A 23,181-nucleotide genomic window follows, 5' to 3' on the forward strand; every position below is an offset into this window, starting at 1 on the left:
ACTGTCGGAGCCTGTGGCTGCAGGGGGATCCTCTCCTCTGCTGTCTGCTTAGCGGGGGGAGGGTCACAGGTGCATGTACCCCCCCCTTCTTCTCTGGGTGTTTGTGAACATGAAACAAGCATCGGTTGTACTCTGACAGTGATGGCATGAGCGCGGCAGAGGTATTTGCTGTTTTAATATTGCCCCCACCCATCCTAAAGCCACTTGTTCCTAAAAGCACTACAGTTCTGCACTGGTGCGACTAAGTATTCAAGTGTTATTGTTGTTGTTGTTTCTCCAGAACATGTTACTGGATAAAAGGAGCAAAATTGAAAAGGTCAGGTTGGGGGTTTGATCCCCGACCTCTGCTGTTCTTGTGTTACAATGTCCTTGGGCTCCTGTATGCATCTCCATCAGTATGTGGTTAAATGCTGACTCTCAACACACGATAAACATACATTAATATCAAATAAGAGCATTGATAAATATTAAGAAGATAAATAAGATTGAGGGGAGAACATTTAGTGGCCTTAACAATATACATACTAACATTAGTAAAAATAAAGGTGATAGTGTTGATAAGAAAACCAAATCTGCAAAGTTTTTTTCATTAAACTTATTTTTGATTTCACAGCCATAAATTATTTTACTTATTCTTTAAAACTCCACACAATCTGTAAAAAAAAAAGAAAAATCTAACCCTCCTTTTTTCTTCAGCCTATGTTTTTCAAGTCCAATCCAGAGCAGCATATTCACTTGATTGCCTCATATTGCCACCTACAGTACTTTCATTTTAGACACAGTTGTGAAAATCATTATCACGCTGCAGTTATGCTAATGTTTTTTTAGGGGGTCGAAAATTGCTCAAATCTGCTTCCGAAAAAGAACAAAACTCCTTCAGAGCAACCAGAAATAATTGAATTAAAAAAAACATGAGTCCAAGAGCAACAACTATGACTGTAAAGCACTTTCCCCCCCAAACAATACATATGAATTTGGCTCAAACTGTGTAGTTGTAGAACATTCAAGCTGCTACATTTGAGTCCCTTTGTTTTGACATTTGTTAGTGACAAGGCCATGAATGAAGTACTTCCCTCTTATGCTGACAAAAGCCCTTATTCAAAAACAAGATGCAAAATTACCAGCAAAAATACATTTACCAGCAATAATTCGTAATGTTGGAGCTTTGGAAACTGCAGCAGGGTTAACTTTAAAAAGTTAGCCTGTGGTGCTCCTCATCCTGTGATAATAGGTCTGTCTGTAATGAAGAACAGGCTTGTTGCCAACAGGTGTTCTCTTTAAAAGACCAGAGCCACAGCACTCAGGATGGAGGAAAAAAAAAACTGCCATGGCAAAATGTGTCAGAATCTAATGTTCTGCAGAGTGAAAAGCCTGTTTTCTGCCTTTTGTTCCCGGCTCGAGATTTAGCCTTGTTCCTCATTGTTCAGGGCACAAACGAGCAACAGTCTTTTTTGACACGGAGCCAGGGATGAATAAAGACTGGAGCTGACTAGTCACAGGAAAGAGCTTTCTTTTTGGAGGGCCTGGAGCCCATTAAGAGTTTGTGAGATATGAATGGATATGAATCCTCTCCTTCGACCTCACCGAAAAAATACGAGCAAACCCAAAGAAGACAAGGAACACCTCTGTGTCTTTTTTAGCGAGGTTCCCAAGGACGTTGGGAGAAATCAGGCCGAGGGAGGAGTGATTGACAGGCAGGAATTACATTGAGTCAATGAGGAAGTGGCTCTTTGTTCATTTGAAAGGGTACACTATGCCCACCCAACCTTAGAGCACTAACCACTGACACTAATGTTGACATACTGACTTTACATTCTTTGCATTAGCTTGGGAAACAGGTCAGGCTGTTGACAGGGATTAGAAAGGGATTTATTATGGTATGAACCTTAATTATTTTTATTTAAAATCACCAAAAAAAGATGAATTTATAATGTGCTCGTGCAATAAAACATACTGGATAAAGATAATGAGATATTTAGTGAACCACTTCACGCAGACGCTAGCCGCCATGCTTGGCTCAATGAGCAGATGATGGGTGGATCCCAGCGAAATTCAACCTTTTGTCCAGCTCCATAATCCATTTGTTACACTCAGACCAATTTGTCCTCATTAACCCTCATAAGGGGACTGTGTCTGAGACAAAAGCTCCAGGGGAACAATGAGAACCCACCCCCCCCCCACCCCTTAACCCCACCATACCCCTCCTCATGTCCATCCACATCCCTACAACTCAAGTGCCTCCCTTTCCAGAGCATTGTGGCCCCTCGCCACCCCAGAAGGTTTGAGACGAGACAGAGCTGAACAAGCAAGGTGCACCTGAAAGACGGTGTGAAAAAGAAAACCTCCATTTCCGTGGTAAGAATGTAAAATCTTGCAAGAAATAAATAACAATGCAGGCGTCTTCCATTGTAGTCAGGTCACTCCATCAATAAATCTTGACACGACAAAAGCAAAGAGGAAGAAAAGAGAGGATTTACGGATAACGCTGTTTTTTAATTTTGTTGTTTGTCCCACCTGTTGCAAACTCAATACAAGAGTTCTACATTTTTGTCTTATGAGTAGAGGCTCAACAGGATTTAAATGTTGAAGTACCTTAAACTTCCAGTGGCTCTAAAATACAGTCTGTGTCCATGCTTTTATTCAGTTGCCCACAACCTGGTCAAGGTAGACGCTTCAAACACCTTTTTTTTAAAACAGTTTATAAGAGTTTAAGGTTGGGAAAAAGTGGATCTGTCATTGAGGAACTTGTTGCTTTTCTCTACTTCAAAAATGTGGCCCAAAAAGACAGCCTTGGTCAGCAGGTACATCTACTCAAGTATCATAACTAAATGCAACTTCAAGGTGTTTTATGCAACTTTTTTATTTCGTGCGCAGAAAAAATAGTTTTTATTCCTGTCAAGAAAAATATTGAACGTTCTACTTCTCTGATGATATTTGAAAGATATGGTTGCTGCTACGTATATTACCATGTTTTTGACTACTTTGTTTTATAGCAAAAAAAAAAGCCACATTTTCATGAAACCTGATAGAAGGGTGAAGCAAGGGAGAAGGGGAATCCATGACATTTTAGACTGGATCTGACACAGACTCAAACAAATATACTTGTAGTGCAGGAAAGACGTACATACAGAAATGTATTTCCCTCTTTTGTGACTGTAATGAATTTCTGAAAGACACTGATTTAGATTTTTCAGACTGATATTTTTGATTTTTAGATTGCGCACATTTTGCCAGCCCTTGAAAGCATTTCTCTTTGCCAGCACCAACATGTTGTTTGCTCACAGAACACATTTAATTACCTTAAACCTGTTCTTCATTTAATATCTAAAACTGTAATTGTAAGTTGTATCCATATGCAAACATGTAGCAGCAAAGCACAACTCTCTGTGAGGTCTACTGTTTTTGTTTCAGTGGAGGATTGATTTCTGATGAGATGTTGTTTTTGGTTAAATGATATAATGGCTTTGGATCAGTGCATGGACTTGCCTACACCACAGACTGAATAAAAAATAAACAAAGTCTTAGTGACGTCACACATGTCTTAACCTAACTTTGTTCTTTATTAGATAGGAAAGATGAATAGACACAGGAACTGTTTGTAGAAGAGTTCGGGGATGACATGCAGAAAAGGGTCAAAGTCGGATTCAAACCCACAGGTGCTGTATGCCTCTGTACATGGGGCACACAACATAACCGCTAGGCTATCTGGCGCACCACAGTTTCAACGTATTTGAGGTTTTTTTTGCAACCTGTGTCACCAGGAGGGTCATTAAATGCAACAAAACTTCATAAAAACAACACACAATGAAAACCTGTTAATTATGTTATAACTATATTAACTTGAGTCTAAGCTGACACCACCTAACCCAGGTAGGACATCTGTTGAGATCATTGAATACAAAGTTTAAAATTCAACCAATGTTTTTAAGGAACATGGGGCTGCTTAACACATTTATACATTCGGCTTTTAGATCGATGAGAAAGGGACATGGGTTCATTTCAATTCTGAGGACAGAAAGTGTAATATTTTATAGAAGAAAAAATACAAAACTTTCCCTTTCTTCTTTTGAAAGCCTCCACTGGGAACCACTGGACTAAAAACCCTGATATGAAATGAAGTAGTTTAATCAAGCTCCATCTTCACCAGATACAATAGAAAACCACCACCAGGTGAAAAAGAGTGTAATAGTTATGAACCGGATCATTCACAGGTTCAAAATAATAAATATAATCAGCAGAAAGAAAGTAAGCGTTACCCGCTCACTCAGTCAATTCTCTCTGTGAGAGCCTTTTATAAACATGTCACAGTGTCAAACGCAGCGGCGTCCCATTTAATGCTGGTTTGTTGGGTCTGTGATATGTGTTCCAAACAGAGCTGCAGTAATCAGGTCATTTGTTATAATGACAACCATTAGAGGTGATCATCGTCACACAGGAGTCAGGCAAAGGAATCAGGTGCTCGCGCAGAATCATCTCAATTTACACACAAACACACAAAATCCCAGCATTACTCAACATTCAAGATAAATTCACTTAATACTTCTACTTTATTTTAAGTTGTACTTGAGATTGTTTTATTATCCATTACAGATAAGCGTTTCATAGATTTTTGGAATATGAATCAGCTTCAATTGATCATCCGTTCAGAGAGACAATGACAGCTTTAAAGTTGTGCTGGTTTGATGGAAACTTGAATTGTTTTGGTTTTGGACTACTAGTTGTAAAACCTTTGACTATTTTCTTTTAAAGACAAAACAATTAATCAGGTTAGAAAAGGGAATGTTGTTAATAGGAAATATAAAGAGCCAATAGTTGTATGACTATTTATATAACAATAAAGGAATAACTGCTGAAATAAGAGTGCATATCAGAGTTATTAGCTGATATGTTTAGCTAATGATGAAATGATGAGTTCATTAGGAGTTCATGAAGAAACAAATACCTTTATTTATAGAGAAGTTACTTTTCTGTTCATTACAAAACTATAAAGAGGACATGAAGTTGTGGTCTGTGACAGAGATGACATGAGGTTAATACAAAGTGTTTTTAAATACTACAAGAGCCACTGATATGACTAACAGACACTGTTAAGAGATGTTTTACTTGGAGCATTGATTTGTGGGTGCGTCACAACGGACACTCTGTTCCATAGCCAGGCCTGAATTCAGTCGCTCTCTTCATCAGTGCTGCTTTCACTGCACTAATCTTCTCATCCAGCTCGGTCAGACTGCAGGCCTGAGAGAGAGAGTTAGAAAAAAAACCCAAAAAACTCATCAATCAATTCAGAATACGTTGAACCCCCTCTTACATAGTGCAGTGAAAGGCAACAACGACCACAAACCTGAGCAGGAGTTGTCTTTGGTCTCTTGTGAAGGAGGCTCTAAAATATGAAAAAGCACAAAAGTACACATGAGACCGTTTTGGTTTGAACCATTCTGAAAGATTAGACACAAAACATGTTCTGGTTTTCATTCACCTAGTTGATGTAAAACAACGAATGCATGCACCTTTACGAGCAACAAACAGCCAACTTTTACTGATAAATGTTGTAAATAACAAAAAAAAAATACAAACAAGAAAAAAACAGACACCAGACAAATACATAGAAAACAAAGGCAATACAGTGACATAGAATACACATAACAAGGTTTGCTGAAATGAATTACGGTACTTTAAATAATGATAAAAGCTTGAATTTATATAGCACCTTCAAGGGACCCAAGGGCACTTCATATGTGAACACAGTAACAAGGATTGATGTTCGATTGAATGTTGGAGAATCAAGTGAAGAATGTATTTAATTTTAAGGTTAGTTTCCCTATATTTTAGCCTTTTTTAAATATTTTGAGGACTGTCAGAGAAAGTAAGGAGGGTAACATCTGACAAATATCCACCGACAGACTTCAACGTAGTCCACCAGAGTTAGTTGACGTGTAAGACCGCTGAGAGAAACGTGTTTTTAACCCTCACCTTTGACTAGAACTGTGAAACAATGTGGATTAGTTTCTTTAAATCTGCATAATTTGTAAGGGAGCCTCCTTCTACAGTTCAGTGTTAAAATGTTGTTCCTGAAATCGTAGGCCAACTATGCACAGCTCTTCAGCAAACACCAAACTACAGTATTTTCAGAAATTGCCATAGAGGGGGGGAAAAAAAGTGGTACTCGGAATATAAAAGACCCCATCAGTTTATTCAAAGACACTCGACATCTCTTGCACTGCTCAAACAAACATGCAGTGAGTCAAAAGCAGATGGAGAGCAGCATACTCACAGAAGCAGCATGCTGTGCTCAGAAATACCAGCGTGAAGAGACATGCAGCATCTTAAGCACACTTACTCAGATAACTAAACACGCCGGACAGACTCCTTCAACATGGGAAATTAGAGTCTGTGTGACTGCTGGAGTATGTGAGGTCAAATATGACGTCCAGTAAATCACCTACAGCCATCTTTTGAGACTAGGCTTCTATAAAAAGCACAGTGTGCTGAAAAGTCAGCCTTTCTCAAGTGAGCTTTCTGCAGTGACCTCAAAGTTAGAGTGAATCGAACCAAACACGGTGCATTTTTTACTCAAATTAACTTGAGTGTAACTCGAGGAGGGAGGAGTGTTCAAGTATCAGTGCACATCAGGAAATTCCATTAGCATCAAATACAGACTCCCCTCACTAAGCAGATTACATTTCAACAAGATTTGCTTACAACAACACAAAATGAATCCAAATCACACACATTAAAAGCACAAACTAATGGAGAGCGTGTGAAAGGGACAACCAAAAATACTCTCAAGGAGTTCTCTCTGATACGGGGTGAAATATTCTCTGAAATACTACGGAGATCTTTGGAGAAAAATCTGGAGCTCTCTCACCACACTGATAACTGATAAAACAGATGAAAGATAAATTCGACAAAAAGAAGAAAAAAATCAAGGAAAGGAGGAATAAAAGAAGCAAAGCAACTGTGATAATTAAAATGTATAACACTCTGGTTACGCACCATATATTAGAGATAATACTTCAGATGACTAGAACTGCCAAGCTGACTGGTGATATAAATGAGTAAACGATTTCAGACGGCAGGAATATGAGATTAACTCATTTGCCTTTTAACATGTATACATGAATATAAGAGGTTTATTGTGTCAAACTGGTATTAAACTATGTGTAACATTTTGTAGTCCAACTCCCCGTAACACAGACACAAACCAACAGGAGCATGTTCAAAGAACCTGTGTGCCATCGTCTGAATGTAAGAGGTACATAAACTGACAAATATTACGAGTTCTCATTCTAATTCAGATATCTGTAGAGAATGAGCAGTATGATGATAATGATGAACTCTGACGGGTTCATTGTGTTTAATCTTTGCAAAATAAACGAGGCAGATCATCTAAAATAGCACACTACTAAAAGAAATTCAACCGCTGAAATCACATCCATTACTGTAAGGCCTGAGTATGAATCCTGACTGAACACTGACTAATGATTATTAAGTGGCTTTCAATGGATCTACTTCACAGTCACGAGCCTCACCGTGGACTGAAAGTACTCTGGTGAGAGTCCCTCCAACTCCAGGATACGATCCTCCAGCTTCTTTAGTCGCTGGTACACACTCAATGGAACCGGGCCGGCTGAAGGAATAAAAACAGTTGTTAAACGGCCTCATAAGTGATCATTTAAATTAAAAAATTAAAGAAATGAAGGGCGGAGATTATATGTCATGATTATGTGTAAGTGTTTAAGAGAAGCAGGGTCGTAATAAAAGGTTGCTTAGTTAATGTCACACAGTTGTTATCAGGTATTTTCACCTAGTATTTGTTACCTTAATTGTATCCTATCACATAAACATGGATAATATATTACATATAAGTTTTAAAAAGTAAAGTAAGAGATTTATATTATAATAGTTTTTTTAAACCAATGTTAATAAAGCTTGTGTGTTGTTGTACCACTCTGACCTGTCGGGAGTTTCAGGTGATTCTCGATGTTGTGTAGTCGTTCTTCGATGGCTGCATTCCCACAGTCTCTTGGCAGCGGCCCCCTCTGCTGCTCCCCGGCCTCTCCTTGGCCCCCCCGAGTCTGGGGCCCGTATGTGTTTACCACCCGCGTAACTAGTGGGGAAAAGAATCATAACATTTAAACAGAAGTAGATACAAGACTAGACTAGACCAATTAAATGTTTAGTTTAACTGTTTTATGTCAAGTACAGTCAGCGTATGGATTCTCAGACGGCTCTTATAAAACCCTGTATGTTTGTTGGGAAGCTTTCATTCATTTGCAGAGATAAATCTGAAAGCTCTTTGAATTGATCTTTGTGATTTCTGAAAGCAAGCAGACAAGAAAACAATATTACTTTTTCCCTAAACGTATGTTCTGTAGATCTGCTTTTGAATGGAGAAATATGTGAATCATTTTGCTCCTGTTATAAAAGCTGTGATTGATGAACACTAAAATAATCCTTCACCAAAAACAAGATGAGCTCCGAGAGACAGAGTGAGTAAGTGTTAGTAGCCGCTCAGCTCTGGACTCTGCATGATGTTCTGTGTCAGTTGAAGACAGTCAGAGAGAAACTAGCGTTCAATTGGAAACTTCGTTCTGTGTTTGGCCAGTTTTATCAGTGGGCTTGTGTTTCTAGAGTGAGGAGAAGACATCTACAGATAATGTGCCCCCTGTAAAAAAAAAAACAATGTTGATTAATGTATGTTGGAGGAAGGCTAAGCAGTCCTAATGTTAGCAGCAGCAGCCCCCTCCCCATAACCATCAACAAAAGAGTGTAGGACATATCGAAGGTGAAGCTGCTTAATTCAGGGTTCTACTGGTTTCAATCAACTTCACTGAAAACATTATGAACCTAAAAAGGTGCAATAGAGTGTTTAATAGAATTTAATCCAAAGTTAACTTTAAACCTGTTTGATACAAATATATTCAAGAAGAATGGGATCAGATTTTTTTTGCTACAAAGCCAAGCCCTGAGTAAAAGCTATTTCAATTTTATCCTCTAATTTGTTTAATATCACTTTACCCTGAGTTTTGACTGATGCGACGGCAAACTTAATTTTCCCCCCTGACAATTCACCTTGGGCCTGGAATAACCTTTCAAAAGAGCTCAATTCAAACACACTGATATCTCTTAACAAATGTCGGAGAATCATAAAGAATGTGGTGACAGAGGCATGTGGTTGTTTGTTCTTGAAAGGCCACTGTGTATTTGAAAGCCTTTTTGGTTTTCAATGCGTTTGTGGATTTTGAACAGCTGCTACCTTGGCCAGGTTTTTCTTATAAAAGGTTTTTTTTTTTTAAATTTAAATTGGACTCCCCTGTAAAAAATCAAAAGGTTAAACAAAATAAATTGACTTAAAAGCTTTATATGCGATTTTTTGATCCAGTAGATGTCGCCCTTGAGCACCAGCATGAAACCAAAACAACTTGCGGTGCATTGTTGTGTTAGCATGCTAATGCTAGTGATCTTTATTATGCTCGTATCTCCACACTGCATGTAAAATTACCCGAAATGACCGTGCTCTAGAAACACAGTTAAGCAGTGAGTACAGTATGTTATTCTTCTTTTCTCTAGTCCCTCAATTAAACAACTTTTGTACGCAAGGGGAGGAGTCAGCTGCCGTCCCGGCGATGTAAACAAACTGAAAATATGACTCTGAAAACATCACAGACAGTGGGACTCGGGTGTTACACCCATTGTAGACAGTCATGACTCACAGAGTTATTTTCAGAGGATATACTTGATTTCTATTATATTTAAGTGTGAAAAATCACCTATAAAGCCTTTAAAAGGAAATGTCTCTCGTCAGTAAAAAGTTCACGGGAGCTTTTCCAGCATGTTGCTCTTTTTAGATCTGTGTTTGAGAGTTCTAAGATGGAACAGGAGAGACTGTGACAGACTAAATGTGAAGGTTCTAGACTGTTTTATGTCATTCAGAGCCAGAGTTTAAAACAGGATGAGTTTTGGTAGATTTGGGTCAGTTCCATCAGCACTGAGAGAGGAAAGAAGGCATATTTTGAGAACAGAGTTTTTTGTTTTTGCTGTAGAGGGTGACTATTCTGAATTTTAAAGATTCAAACTTAAAGGTTTATTTCCAGCTTTGGAAACCATCAACTTTGTAAAAATGTTGTCTGGTAAGACTCAACATCATATTTTACATGATGCTAAAAAGTGTAGCCTTCAGCAGAATGTCAGCCGATGTGATTGTGTATGTTAAACTGTATGTGCAGATGAAGTGCATGGTAGGGGTGTGCAATATTGACAACAAATAATATCTGGATATTTTGGGGGATTTTGCCGATAACAATAATTGACCCATCCCTCAATGTAAAAAAAAAAAAAAAGATTTGTCTTGTATTGTACGAGCTTGCGCTTGTTCAAAGTACATAAGATGCTGTTTATGATACCTAAAGAACAGATAAAACAAACAGAAACGTCTTATACGTTAACTTAAAACTTAGTCATTCAAGTAAATACAATAAAAAAACACTGAAATCACCAGAACACGTATTGAGATCAAACAGTGCAAGTATACGTAAATTATCATTAAGTGAGATACAGGGTTACTTTAGTAAAATATTGCATGAAGACCATGCTAGGCAGAGTCTTTAGTACTTTGGACCACATTTGGGGAGACTGAAGATTTTAATAACTTAAAACATGAAGTTCTTTTTAATGCACAAATAAAGTTTGACATTGATCGGAAGAAGCATCTACGAGGATTTTGTTCACGTTTGCCCCATGTAAGCGACAAGAAAAACTAAAAAATACAATCGAAAAGAAACTCCCAATAAATTCATGATGGTTTACTCCCTTTATGTTAAAAAAAATAAAGAAGAAAAAATAACTCTAAAGATAATGAACAAAATACATAGTCAAAATGTGCACTATTTCATAGAGAATTTCTCAAGTGAAAGTTAAATAAAGCTGTTATGAAAGGTCATGTTGACATTAGAGGAGGATATTTATTTTCTTACCTTTCACGTGGCTTTTAAAACCTGGATAAGGTGTGAAAACTGCATCTGTCCTGGCGCAGCTGTTTTCTAGAAAGAAAATAATTGGATCTTAAATATGTATTTAAAATATACAAGTAATTGTTAATGTGAAAAAAAACACATATTGCAACTATAGCCATTAGCGTGTGCTGATTTTTAAAGCTGGTGGCTCCCACAGGCTTTGATTTTAAAAAAGGCCCTCTGCCTCGTGTTTTTCTGGACAAAGCTGGTTGTGTTGAGGCCGAGTGTGTTAGCTACTTCAGCCCCACTCTTGGAGCAGATCAGCCTGACCTCTCGCCTGTGGAAATCAGCTCTCTCCCAAACATTGGCAATCTGTGTGCAGGCTGCCTCTCCACCCTGCCCCCAACCTCTTTCCCATTCTCACCCTGATTGCAGTCGATCACGTTGCAAAACTCGCGCACATTGTTTTCATTGATCTCCATCTGCTTGCGTTCCATAAATGCAGATATTCTTCGCTCAATCTAGAGTTAAAACAGAGAGACAGCACAGATAATAAGACACAATGGATTGATGAGTTATTGATGGGTGTCAAGACTCCAATGAGGTTGATTTTTCCTACTAAAGTGTTATGATCTGTGGTAACAGCGTGAAGCAATTTACATGCAATGAGAGATTTAGTAAGGCATTTTCCCAGGTAGCCAAAAAAAAAGTTGAATTGCATGTCATCATCCCATGATGGAATATGAATACCGTTTGCTTGGCTACCAAAATAAATGCACAACAGAATGGGGGCCTCTTGTCCTTCATCCACATGCAATCTCAGAGTAATGAGCATCCACTTCATAAACCATCAAGGACCTGGCTCTCTCTCAAAACCCTCCAGCAATGTGGTCTGTTCTAACCGGCCACAGCACTAAAGAACCCCTTATTCTGCGCTGAACTCAGCTTATCAGATCCCCATCAAGGATTTGCTTCACCCCAGCACATCATGTGCACATCCCCGGGAGCAATTACTTATGATTATTCATTTGCTTGAGGGAGAGTAAAGAGTGCTCCACAAATGTCACTGCCAGAACAGCTGACAGATTTGCTGACTGAGACCAACCTCTGACTTCCTGGCTCTGATCTGAACCATGACGTCATCAGGCGCCGTCTTGCTTTCTGCACAGTCTGAGCCTGGAGGATGACGCTCAGACAGTGCAGACGTCTGCTCCGTGAGTGACGATGAGGTGACATCATCGTTTGATGCTTTGTCTTTAGTAGATGATGCATCAGCATCCACCAGCGTCTTTAAACTTTCCGAAACAGCCTGTAAAATAATGAGGATAAAACACATAACTGATTCAAATAAGACCCTTCATTTAATTCAAATAAGCCTTTCAATCTCAACTTTATTAGTCATCAGTTCAAACTATTTTAGCAAACCCATTTAACCTCTGAATGATAAAATCATTTAATTCTTAAAATTCTGAAATCTTCCAGTGTGTATTTATATATTTCACCTGTAACTTAATGATATGCTCCTGCAAACTGTTGTACACACGAGCACTTGGAGATGAGGAAAGAGCCACAGCATCGAAATTGACATCTATCCTCAGAGAAGCGTCCCCTAATTTCAGCTACAAGAAGAAGAAAAAACACACAAACAAAGTGAGTAAGCTGCCCTGGATGTTAGAGCACAACAGATACTGTGTTTAACATTGATTACCAACGTCTGAGAAACATATACTCTAACTACTTTATTTGATTAGTTTTTGATCTAAAATGAATCAAAAACATTTCACAAACATTTGAACCCAGTGAATCTGCAGTGCAAAGACACTAAGATGATACTATAACTACCTTAGGATACATTGTCTTTGCACAAGGTGAAGTAAGCTACTGTGAAAGGGGCTTTATACAATTAAGCAATTAAGGAAATGCCATGTAAACTACTAAAACATTAAGAAAAACTGTTCATCACATTGTGTTCCTATTCTTCCTTACAAGACAAAATGCAGCGATAATTATATATAATTTAATCAATCAAGGGAACATACTATGTGTACATTTATTATAATCTTTAACTTACGAGTTGGAAAAAAAAATGCTGAATAAAATGCAAGTAAATAAAAGAGTAATGTGCTCTTTATTGGAGTGAGTTTGAAATGAGCTGCGAGGTTTTGTTTTAAGTATTGAGACGTGTAGCCAGATAACTACGAAATAATTCAGATAAAACGATTCGGCAAAAAAAAAGAAAGTTTGCTTTGTTGCAGAAAACACTGCCTGAATGTTAAGTAGCAATGGATGAATGAGGCGAGAGGAGAGAGGCATGTCAAAAGTCCTGCTACCCTCGGATGCTAAAAACATTAGCATGGAGCGAGCTGACGTCACGGACTAAAAGAAGCGTCACTCAGGTCTACGTGACTCAAAACAATGTAAGCAAACCTCTTTCCCGAAGTCTGCAAAAAGCTTCAAAACCGCACACACACAGTCCCTGCAGCTGGACATTTTGCCGGATTCGTTTGGCGCAGGAGGATTTCCACTCGTCTTCTTTGTCTCCGCCATCGCGGTACACGACACCGCACTGCTGATTGGTCGAAATGAGACCGCGTGGCTAAAACACACCAGAGCGAAGCTACGCATGCGCACAAACGCAATGCGTGCACCCCACACAACCATTAATGCACAACTGGCTGAGGTCTAAACACTGTAAACATTAACTGTAACATAAACAAAATAAAGCTATATGAAATCATTTAATTTAGTTTGATAATTACTTTCACTTTAGTCAGCTCCATTTGACATTATCTCCTTATATTTAACTTTGTGTCTTTATACGTAATTATGTGTGGCCGTTTTTTTTAAATTGTCTAAAGTAAAGGTTTAACATCGCTTTTTAATTTATTTTCATACTTATGCTTTGTTTTTTTTATATCAACTGATTTTAAATTGCGTACCTACAAACACAGGTCTCTAAAGTAAATTAACTTATTTAACAGTTCATGCTTACTCTCTTATTACAAATCCAGCAAACATAATGTTCAATTACAGAAATATTAGCAGCAAAGCATACCATCATAAGTAGCCTACATTTTACACTGGTTTATGGTGATATTCATAATAGCTTTGTACAGTGTCAGAGATTTAATAACAAGCAGACATACTTGATAAACTGTCCAAACATTGTAAGTCTTAAATAACAAAGCTACAAGTAACTTGTACCACAGCTGTGACAAACAACCAAACGTAAAGCCAGTGATTTTCTTTTTTAAATTATAGGTTACCCCTAAGTTGATTACTTTTTAAAATCAAATTTCTATTTAAAATCAAGTTATAAATGGCTCTCATTACACAACTTAAATTAATGATGACAGATGTTGATGGCAATGAATAGTTGACTTGGTGAGGCTTTTGTATAATAAAATGCCACTTCTTATTAAGAGTAACACAAGGCTCAGTGTCACTCCTGCACAAGTTTCACACAACAGCATGACTCAAACTATTAATCATTTCATGCTAAGCTTTTCGTTGGTGGTAAAACTGCAGATAAATAATGCAGAGAAAAGTATCTTCTCTGCCTCTTAAAACTATAAAACTTTTATTAAATCGTATCCCCACAAGATTTTCACTCTGATTTATACCTGCAGTCACACGGGAAACAACTGGCCACCTGCAAACTCAAATGTGAGATTTGTAGCTACATTTAACTGTATTTTCCATCAATTACCTGTCAAACAGGAGGAAGAATGGTCATTCAATTATAAGAACATTGTCCCTCGGACCCTGCAGACTGTGGAGCAGGGCATTGGGAGTGAACCTGGCGACAATGGCGTATTTTTCTGAGCTGAGTGACTGTGGGAAAATCTCCCTCCTCTATTCAGACATTTTTCCTTCTTTTCATATAATGAGGAGAGAGAGTGATGAAGGCAACAACAGAAAAATAACAATTATAGGCAATGAGAAAGCACAACCACTCAGAGCTGAATAATGCTCTCTAGAAGGGTTAATCATTTTAGGAAGGGGGTCTGAAGACAAGTCTTTTACTTTAATTCATCTTGGAGGTGATATTTTTCCCTCTGAAACAGGAAGGGAACTGTAACACTTGACATGGTTTGACATGCTGAGCTATGCTGAATGTTCCCACACAGCGAGAGCTCAGAAATTAAAAAACTGCTCATTTAATTTGCCTGGCTGCAGACCAGAAAGCTGTGATTATAATTTTTTTCTTAAAACCGGCAATAATTTTGATTGGAGGTGCTTAGAAAAGCCAAAGAATTCAGTGATATATTACTTATGGTCGAATTATTTTTTTATAAACCAAATTTGTGGAAAGAGTTTTAATCTTTGAATGACACTCCATGCTCTTTTGGTTATAATTTATAAAATAACTGTATGTGGTTTACATGAAAAAGACCAGACATAATTAATTGTGACCTGCCAATGGACTGCAGATGTAAACTATCTCTAAGCTAACTCTAGTTCAGTGCATCATGGCAACATTTATGTTTAATATTGTACATGGTCCCTTTACAAATCAAATAAATAGTAGCATAGAAGAATTCTTAATCTTACTCAAATTGGTGCAGGAGCAGCAAAATGTATTCAAAGTACCATGAAAGTAAAAGTTCCCCTTTTGGACATTGTGCCATGTTTGGACATCATTGTTTTAATACATTATTATTTTTATAAATGCATCTATTATCAATGTTTTTTGTCAAAGGGAAACATTTTTTTCTTACTTAATGCATATCAAGGTTGCCCATCTTTATCAGTGTGTCATATTTTATTAACTACATTTAGTTTAAATGAGTTCGAAAATTGAGTGTAAATGCTCATAAATGATGTAGAATAATAATTATAAAGTAGCACATTATATACAACAAACCTTAAAATGCCGAAATTGACTCTAGCACAACTGTAACAGACTGAATGCACCTTACAATTTGGCACGATTTTAAAATCCAAAATTCATACTCAAAAAATGAAACATTTAATTTTCTCTTGATATAATGTATCACAGTACATTGAAATCTGCAAAAAGCTAAAACTACATTTTACATTAATTTATCACACTATTTAGAAGTATAGAATTATCAAATCTGTTTGAGTTGAAGTTTCTGACCCTGCATTTAACTCACGTCTTAAATAGTACATTTATTTTTATAAGCACAAAAAGTCTGCTAAGTTCAAATTTCTATTCTAAGAACAAGCTTTTTTGAGTAATTCATTAAAGACGGGTCGAAAAAGATAAACAGCAGATTTATTCAAAGATATCTTTGTAGGTTTTGAAAATTTTACTGTGGCTAAAAAAAAAACGCAGTTACAGCAGAGGGAGGGAGTTTGTGTTGTGAAGGAGATGAGATTCTGTGGTTGTGGTGGTGGTGCTGTGGAGGAGGAGGTGGAGGAGGAGGGAGGCGAGTGAAGAGGGATTGTTGCTGCCTCTTGCCATAGTCACATCAGCCACCTGCAGGAAAGTAACAAGGTCTGCTTTTGAGCCTGTCTGCTCCACGGTCGGCAGATGATGTTGACAGAGTATGAGACAGCGTAAAGGCCAGACAGGAGGGTCGGGAGAAAGAGGGCGCACAATGTAGAGAGGCAAGTGGATTGCTGAGGGAAGGTTTTGTCTTGTTTAACTGAGAGGGGAATAATTAAATGTGTTCCTTTCCTATGGGCTTAAGCCTGAGCTCCCAATGACAGCTGAACATGTAATGTTGCTCCTTACAACCAGCAACCAACGGCTTTAACAACCAGCTCTTATTGTGAGAAGGAAACCTAAAGCAGAAAATCACCATAGTGGAAAAAGGGCTCAAATATACCCAAATGCCTGGAAATCTAATTGCTTGTTGGAAAAAGAGTCTTAATCTGTTAGTGTCTCCCAAGAGGATGTATTCAGAAATAGCTTTAAGCTAAATGCTAACTTTGTGGTGCTAAAATGTTTACAATGACAATGTTAGCCAACAGATTTAGACTGATAGAAAATTTAGTTTTGAATGTATTTGGTCAAAATTATTGTGATTTATCCTGAGAGGGGCATGAATGTGATAACAAAGTTACATGGCTATGTACCCTTTAACCTAATCGTTAACACACTTCACTGAAAATATTCTAAAATATTGCCATCAGAACAGGGTAGTGGCATGGGCAACACAATCCTTTGGTTTTATTCATTGGGAATTATTCACCCTGGATGTTTTGCATAGGTTGTAAGCAGGCTAACAACGGCTTATAAGCACTCAACCAAAAGTTGGCTATAATGACCATCTTTTTGATAATTTTTGAGATGTTTCAATCTGGACAAAAAAGGTGGACCAACTGACAAACAGTTTGACTGTTATTGTTTTTTATTCCAATAACGGGTCTCTGTTGTTGCTAGAAACACACTCAGAGACAAATTCAGCTGCTCCAAACTTTCACTGTGATAATATGATGGGGGAAACACAGCACTCCTGTGCAATGCAGTCTCCTTGGAAAAGTTAGCCACAAGGGTAGGCAGGCGGGTTATTGCTTTAAAGCACTTCTAACTGTGAAGAGCATTAATGACATGGACAAAGATCTAAGGATCCTCGTAAAGTTATTAACTCACTTTTACCACTGCATGCACGCTGTTGTTCCTGCCATGAACCTATTTCTGATAAGAAAGAGGAAGATGCACAGCCACCAGCACTTCAGTCCTTCCATGTGCAATCCCTTAATCATCTTAATATAGGTTCACTTCACATACAGAGCAACTCAAGAGGTCTCTGGCCAAACCTGTGTTCAGATGGTTTTCCATTACATCTCTTTGATTGTCTGTGAATCATGTTTTTTTTTAGTCATTTCACATCTGACACATCACAAGACTGGTAAAATTGCAAAACTGGTGCGATAACAGGAGTCAGCACCAGTGGGGACTGAAGAGAAGCTCATTGAAAGGCCCATTTGATAGCCTTCGCTAGTTGTCATCAGAGGATGAAGCTGAGTGCTTACAAGCCTCGGTGGCTCAGAAGATAAGGTTCAAAGTTCATTTTTGACCTTAGAAAATGTTGAGAAACCCACTCAAATCCTTTCTTTTAGTAGCAAACCACAATATGGAAACAAGCAGAACAAGCAAAAGCTTTGCATTGCACAGCCTTACTTCGGTAGAAAAGTACAATTATTCATTATGATTGAGATTGTTGGTCTTTGTGTAAGCAGGCGTTAAAAGATGTGGATAGTGACCATCTGAAGGGGCATTGGGTCATATTTTAACAGCGGCATTTAGCCTCTTTCTTTCATTTTTACATTTACTTTTGGGCTTTTTGCCTAAACTTATTAAGGCCAGTGGATAGAATAGGAAAGCTGGAGACGGAGAGTGTGGGGAATGACATGAGAGAAAGGAGCCGCAGGTCAGACTTGAACCTGGGCCTCCCACTTGGAGGACTAGCCTCTGTACACAACTTAACCGCTGGGCCATCAGTGCAGCCCTTTTAAAAAAATATATATATCACGAGGTCTAAAAGAGAATTAAAGTCTCAAGGTTTCACAAAATCAACTTCAAATGGCATAAAATGTCTACTGTTTACAACTTGCACTGCTTTGATGTACTTTATATTATATAATAGAGATGACTTATGTGGTATTTGGGTTGCTCAACTTTTTTGACTACAGTTGTCAAATAATTGCAGTAAAAATGTGCAATATTCTCATAAATGATGCATTAATATAAAGATTTTGAGGTCAAGTAAATATTGAGACAAAATTCAGTGCTTAAGTAGCTACTTTTTTCACAATCCAAAAAGGACTAGATAGGTGCAGGGTAATACAAAAATCACATCTTTTCCTGAAGAAGACCTCTGATTGATACGATGTGAATGAACGCAAACTTTTTGAGGCATTCGAGGAAGTGCAGGCATATCTTCTCTCTACTTCTTTACATCGGATTTATTTAGTTACTGGTGACATGTTGGTCCTTCTTGCCTGAAGAGAAATGAGTGAGTCAGGGCGCTGGTATCACTCAGCAGTCTTTCCCTGAGAGTCTGCATGATGATAGTCCTCTTATTATGACACCCTCAGTCAGCTCTATGGAGATGCATCTGAAACATGGCTGTCAGCCAGAGCCCGATATGCTGATTAAAAAATATTTTTTTTGTGATGGATGATGATGGCAAACAAAGAGAAAAGTGATGTTGTTGTTTGGGAGACCTTTTGGAAGTCCTTTTTGAGCAGCAGGATTTTAGCAGAAACACTCAAATGTACAGTGTCAAATTAGAGTCAAACTCTTCTGGAGCACTTTGGGCTTCATGTTTTTATGTATGAAAGGTGCTAGATAAATAAAGCTAATTTGAGGTGAGTTGAGTTGAAAAGTAGACTACACAACTTAGTCAGAACTACAAAATGATCAGCATGAATACGTGCCTAATTAAATGACATATTCTTTGATTATTAGATCATTTATCCTGATACTTTATTGTAAGCAGTCTTTAAATGTGAATATAAGTTAGAAAAGGTAGCATATTTTCTGAACTGATCACACCTTTTGTATTGTAAAATTTGAACAAACTAATTAGTAAATTTGGTTAAACTACTGTAACCCTTAACCCCTTATTAGTTTATTTACATACAGTTCAACTCTAAACAGATTTTGGGTTGAAGAAATGTTTATGTGTATCTAGTTATGGATGTTTCAAAGGAGTTCATTTCTTAAAATTTCACCAAAGTGCTCTTGAAAAAGACATTTTTTTAAGTAAAAGTGACACACAAAAGTCATGAAAATTAACTTAAAACCACACCAAATTTGAGCATCCATACGTTTCGTCTCTGGTTTGTAGTGCATTGAAGCTAAATCCTTTTGAATATTAGTGCAGTGGATAAAGTAAAAAAAACCTAACTCTTGCAATTGTTATGTTTAACTATTCAGTCAGTCCACAGACAGTCTGTCTCAGCTCACTCTGTAAATCTTTCCCCCTGCGGCCTTACAAATACATCTTGTTATATTAACCCTCTTCCTCATTTCATGACACCCTCCCTGCCCCCACCTTCAGCCGGCTGCACCTGTCACCTGCAGGCCTCTGTCTACATTCAGGATCAATTTACATAACCTCATTTAGCAGTTCACAAATCAGAGCCATTAAGAGCTGCTAACAGGAACCAAGGGTTCTAATTTAGCTTGCCTTTCACAGTGGGAAAATTGTTCAGTTCAGGCCTACAAATAAAGATTCAGGTCTTGGCTTTGATTGTTGATTGTGATGGTAAATGTACAGATGATTAGAGCAGATTTCCCCCCCTCTGTATTGATTTCCTGCCAAAACACAGCAGGCACTGGTCCTGCACTGGGAAACCACAGAAAGAGGTGAGCACACACAGAGTTTGTTAAAGACATTGGTATTGAGGAATTTAAGATAAATCAAATCTTAAAGCTGTTTTTTTTTTTATCAGGATAACATACTAAAAAATATAAAGACTAAGATGTCATGGTGACATTTTAATCATTTATCGTTTGGTTGATTATGTTTTATACTTAATATTAGCCAAGAGAAGGCACTTCATTTATCATAATTTAATCACTTTTAAGAAATACTTTTCAGGTTCTGTCATTTTTTAGTTATTTGTGTTCATTAATTATTCAACTTTTTTATTGACAAGCTCCAAATAAAGACAATCAAGTCAAAAATCAGTTTTAGATTCTGTGCATAATTCAATATAATTATTTACAGTAACTTAACACTGTGTTATCTTTGATTTCTCTATGCACAGACAGTAACTGGCAGCCATACAATCATTTGAAGCATATTCTGGAGACTTTTATTTACATTTGTGTGGCACTGTGACAGCAGAAAAACCAATTCAGAGCACCGTGAATAGCTGAAGTCAAGAGCTGAAAAATTATTTTCAATCTGCATTCAATTTGGCAAAGATGGGGCTCATAGAATAAAGAGGCTGATTCAAATTCCCACTCGTTCACCACTAAACTTGGTGGTGCGGCATTGTGAGCATGTGCTTTTTAGGGGGCATTTTTGGGGGAGCATGTTTTAATTAATCAAACAAATCAGTGCTCTTCTCAATGCCGTTCCAGACGCATGTGTTTGCACTTCAGCCTGTAGGATGAGGAGGACGCTCGGCATGAGATGCATCCAGCCGCCTCCTACATATTTTGTCTACCGCTGATGCAAAATGTGATTGCATAACATCAGTCATCAGCAGGCAGATAAGAGCTGCAGGAACAGTAGGCCCATAGAGATGCCAAGGTTTATTATAAAGGGTACGCTCTGAAAGACCCAGACGCATGCATGGACTGTTTAAAAGCTTTGAGGGTCAAGTCGCACAAAAATGAAAATATTTATGCGGTGTGATTCAGTAAAGTGGCTCTGTCCAGCTCTGGTCCAGCTCAATTTTTTTTTTTTTTTTTTTTTTTTGTCGTTTCACTTGAGGATAATTTATTACAAGTGTGCAGAGCAGGTCGATGTGGGGGCTGGGATTTAGCAGAATGGTGCTTGAAAATGCTATAGCAACCAACAAGAGGTTGTGGGCCTTTGGTGAAAGCAACTCTGATTGTGTAAAACAGGAGATAAGATAGCATACTGATCATGATGGTGGAACATGACATTTTAACACAACTCTCAACAGAGTCATGGGCTATTGTTTTGCTGAATAATTTATTCTGCTTTTACAAGTTTGACAATACTAAACCGGAACTGTGTAGGCCTATGTATTAAACAGAGGTATAATACTTGGAATAAAACATCAATAACCTAACAGACAAAAAGATTCAACGGAAAGTGAATTTGGACATAAAAATCTGCAACACTTAAAGCAGTAAAACAAAGCAAATGAGATGGGCCACCTTCTCATCTCAGAGGTCTTATCTGGCACATCTTCAATACAGTTAGTCTATTTATTGCAAGTGGAGGTTTTTCTATAGGCTATAATCCAGAAAAATCAGTCCTGTTTTTGTATTTTCAAAGAATTTGAACCCTTGAACACATGAGGCTGACTATTGCAACAACTGCTTTTAATGATTAGATTTTTTTGTACATGATATTAGATTGTTTTTGTTCACACTGTTTTGTACCTATATACAGCCGTTTAAACAGATTAACCACTTTGCTTTCACTTGTTTTCCTCCCAAAAAAAGTCCCAAACTGAGAGACTAGATGTTTTATAAAGTGGATTTGGACTTCAGCCAGTGTCTTGTCCATCACTTCTATGAAAACAAAACAAAAAACAAAACAAAAAAGCACAAGAAGGGAGACAACTGTTGTTGTTGTGTGGCCTAGACGAATTAGTCTACTTTTAATGAACATGTAATTAATGGAAATAGACTCGACAGTTTCAAAGCAAACAACGATTCTAATTGATTTGCATTTCCCTTTTCCCCGATTCTCTTTGTCTGGTGTCTCTATTGATTACCCGCTCTGTGTGTATCGCTCCGCATGTGTTTGCCTTCATTAACAGATAACGGGTTCCTGACTACTCCCATCCCCGGGTTTAATGTTGCTTAATGTCTACTTTGTTCCCGTGTCATGTCGGAGGGCAACGGGGATAATGAGAGAGTGGGTGGGCCGCGGTAAAGGCAATGGTGGGGATCAGTGAAGAGGTTAGAAAAGCAGAACCTTTCGCCGCAGCATGTGGCCGAATGAGTCTGATTCACTTTCACTTACGCTGCTGTTTTCTGCTAAACTGCCATTTTAGGTACCAACACCTTGACTCCTTTTTTTTTTTTTACTGAGCTGCCTGTCAGGCTGACATCCCTGAGGTTTTGATGCTTAAAACAAGTGCACATTTAGGTTAACCACTTGGTTTGGATACTAAAACTGCATAAAAGTGCAGCATATTGTGAGGTATTATGTTCTAACCTCCTATTCCGTCCATTTAGCCTGTAAATTGACCACATAAGACACCACATCCTACAGAGCAATTCGGCAACCGGAATACAGTAACAATTGGCCCTAAAAAGAGAACTAAAGCGTTGTGCACAGAATTGCATGTTAGCTAATTGTTAATTTAAGCGGCTCGCGGTGGCTAATTATGTCGGCACAGCCAAGCCATTTGCATGATGGACCAGCCACCTGCCTGAAGGCGCTGCCAGGGCAAACTATGTAATTACCGAACAGCAGTGGGGCAATTTTTGACTGTCGCCCCTTTGTGTCACATGAATTCCTCGTAATGACATATTTCATTAGAGGGGCAAATATCACCCCCCCTCCCTCCGAGAAGCAGAATTAAACGAGCGGGTCTCAACAGGTCCTAATATAGATTAGCCTACAGGACCTATTTACATCCACCACCTCCA

The 23,181-nt window shown here is 38.1% G+C and overlaps 1 protein-coding gene across 1 annotated transcript; it reads right to left on the bottom strand.

Moving 5' to 3' along the window:
* Positions 1–4,923: 4,923 nt before the first annotated feature.
* Positions 4,924–13,538, bottom strand: mbip (MAP3K12 binding inhibitory protein 1). Its single transcript, XM_020627000.3, has 9 exons — positions 13,380–13,538; positions 12,455–12,571; positions 12,058–12,261; positions 11,377–11,473; positions 10,974–11,039; positions 7,955–8,107; positions 7,530–7,627; positions 5,342–5,380; positions 4,924–5,235 (listed from the first exon to the last, which is right to left on the bottom strand). Exons 1-9 carry the CDS (start codon positions 13,497–13,499, stop codon positions 5,128–5,130), a joined length of 1,002 nt encoding a protein of 333 aa, XP_020482656.1. The 5' UTR covers positions 13,500–13,538; the 3' UTR covers positions 4,924–5,127.
* Positions 13,539–23,181: the final 9,643 nt, after the last annotated feature.

Source organism: Labrus bergylta, chromosome 18, assembly GCF_963930695.1.
Source record: "Labrus bergylta chromosome 18, fLabBer1.1, whole genome shotgun sequence".
In the NCBI taxonomy this organism is placed as follows: domain Eukaryota; kingdom Metazoa; phylum Chordata; class Actinopteri; order Labriformes; family Labridae; genus Labrus; species Labrus bergylta.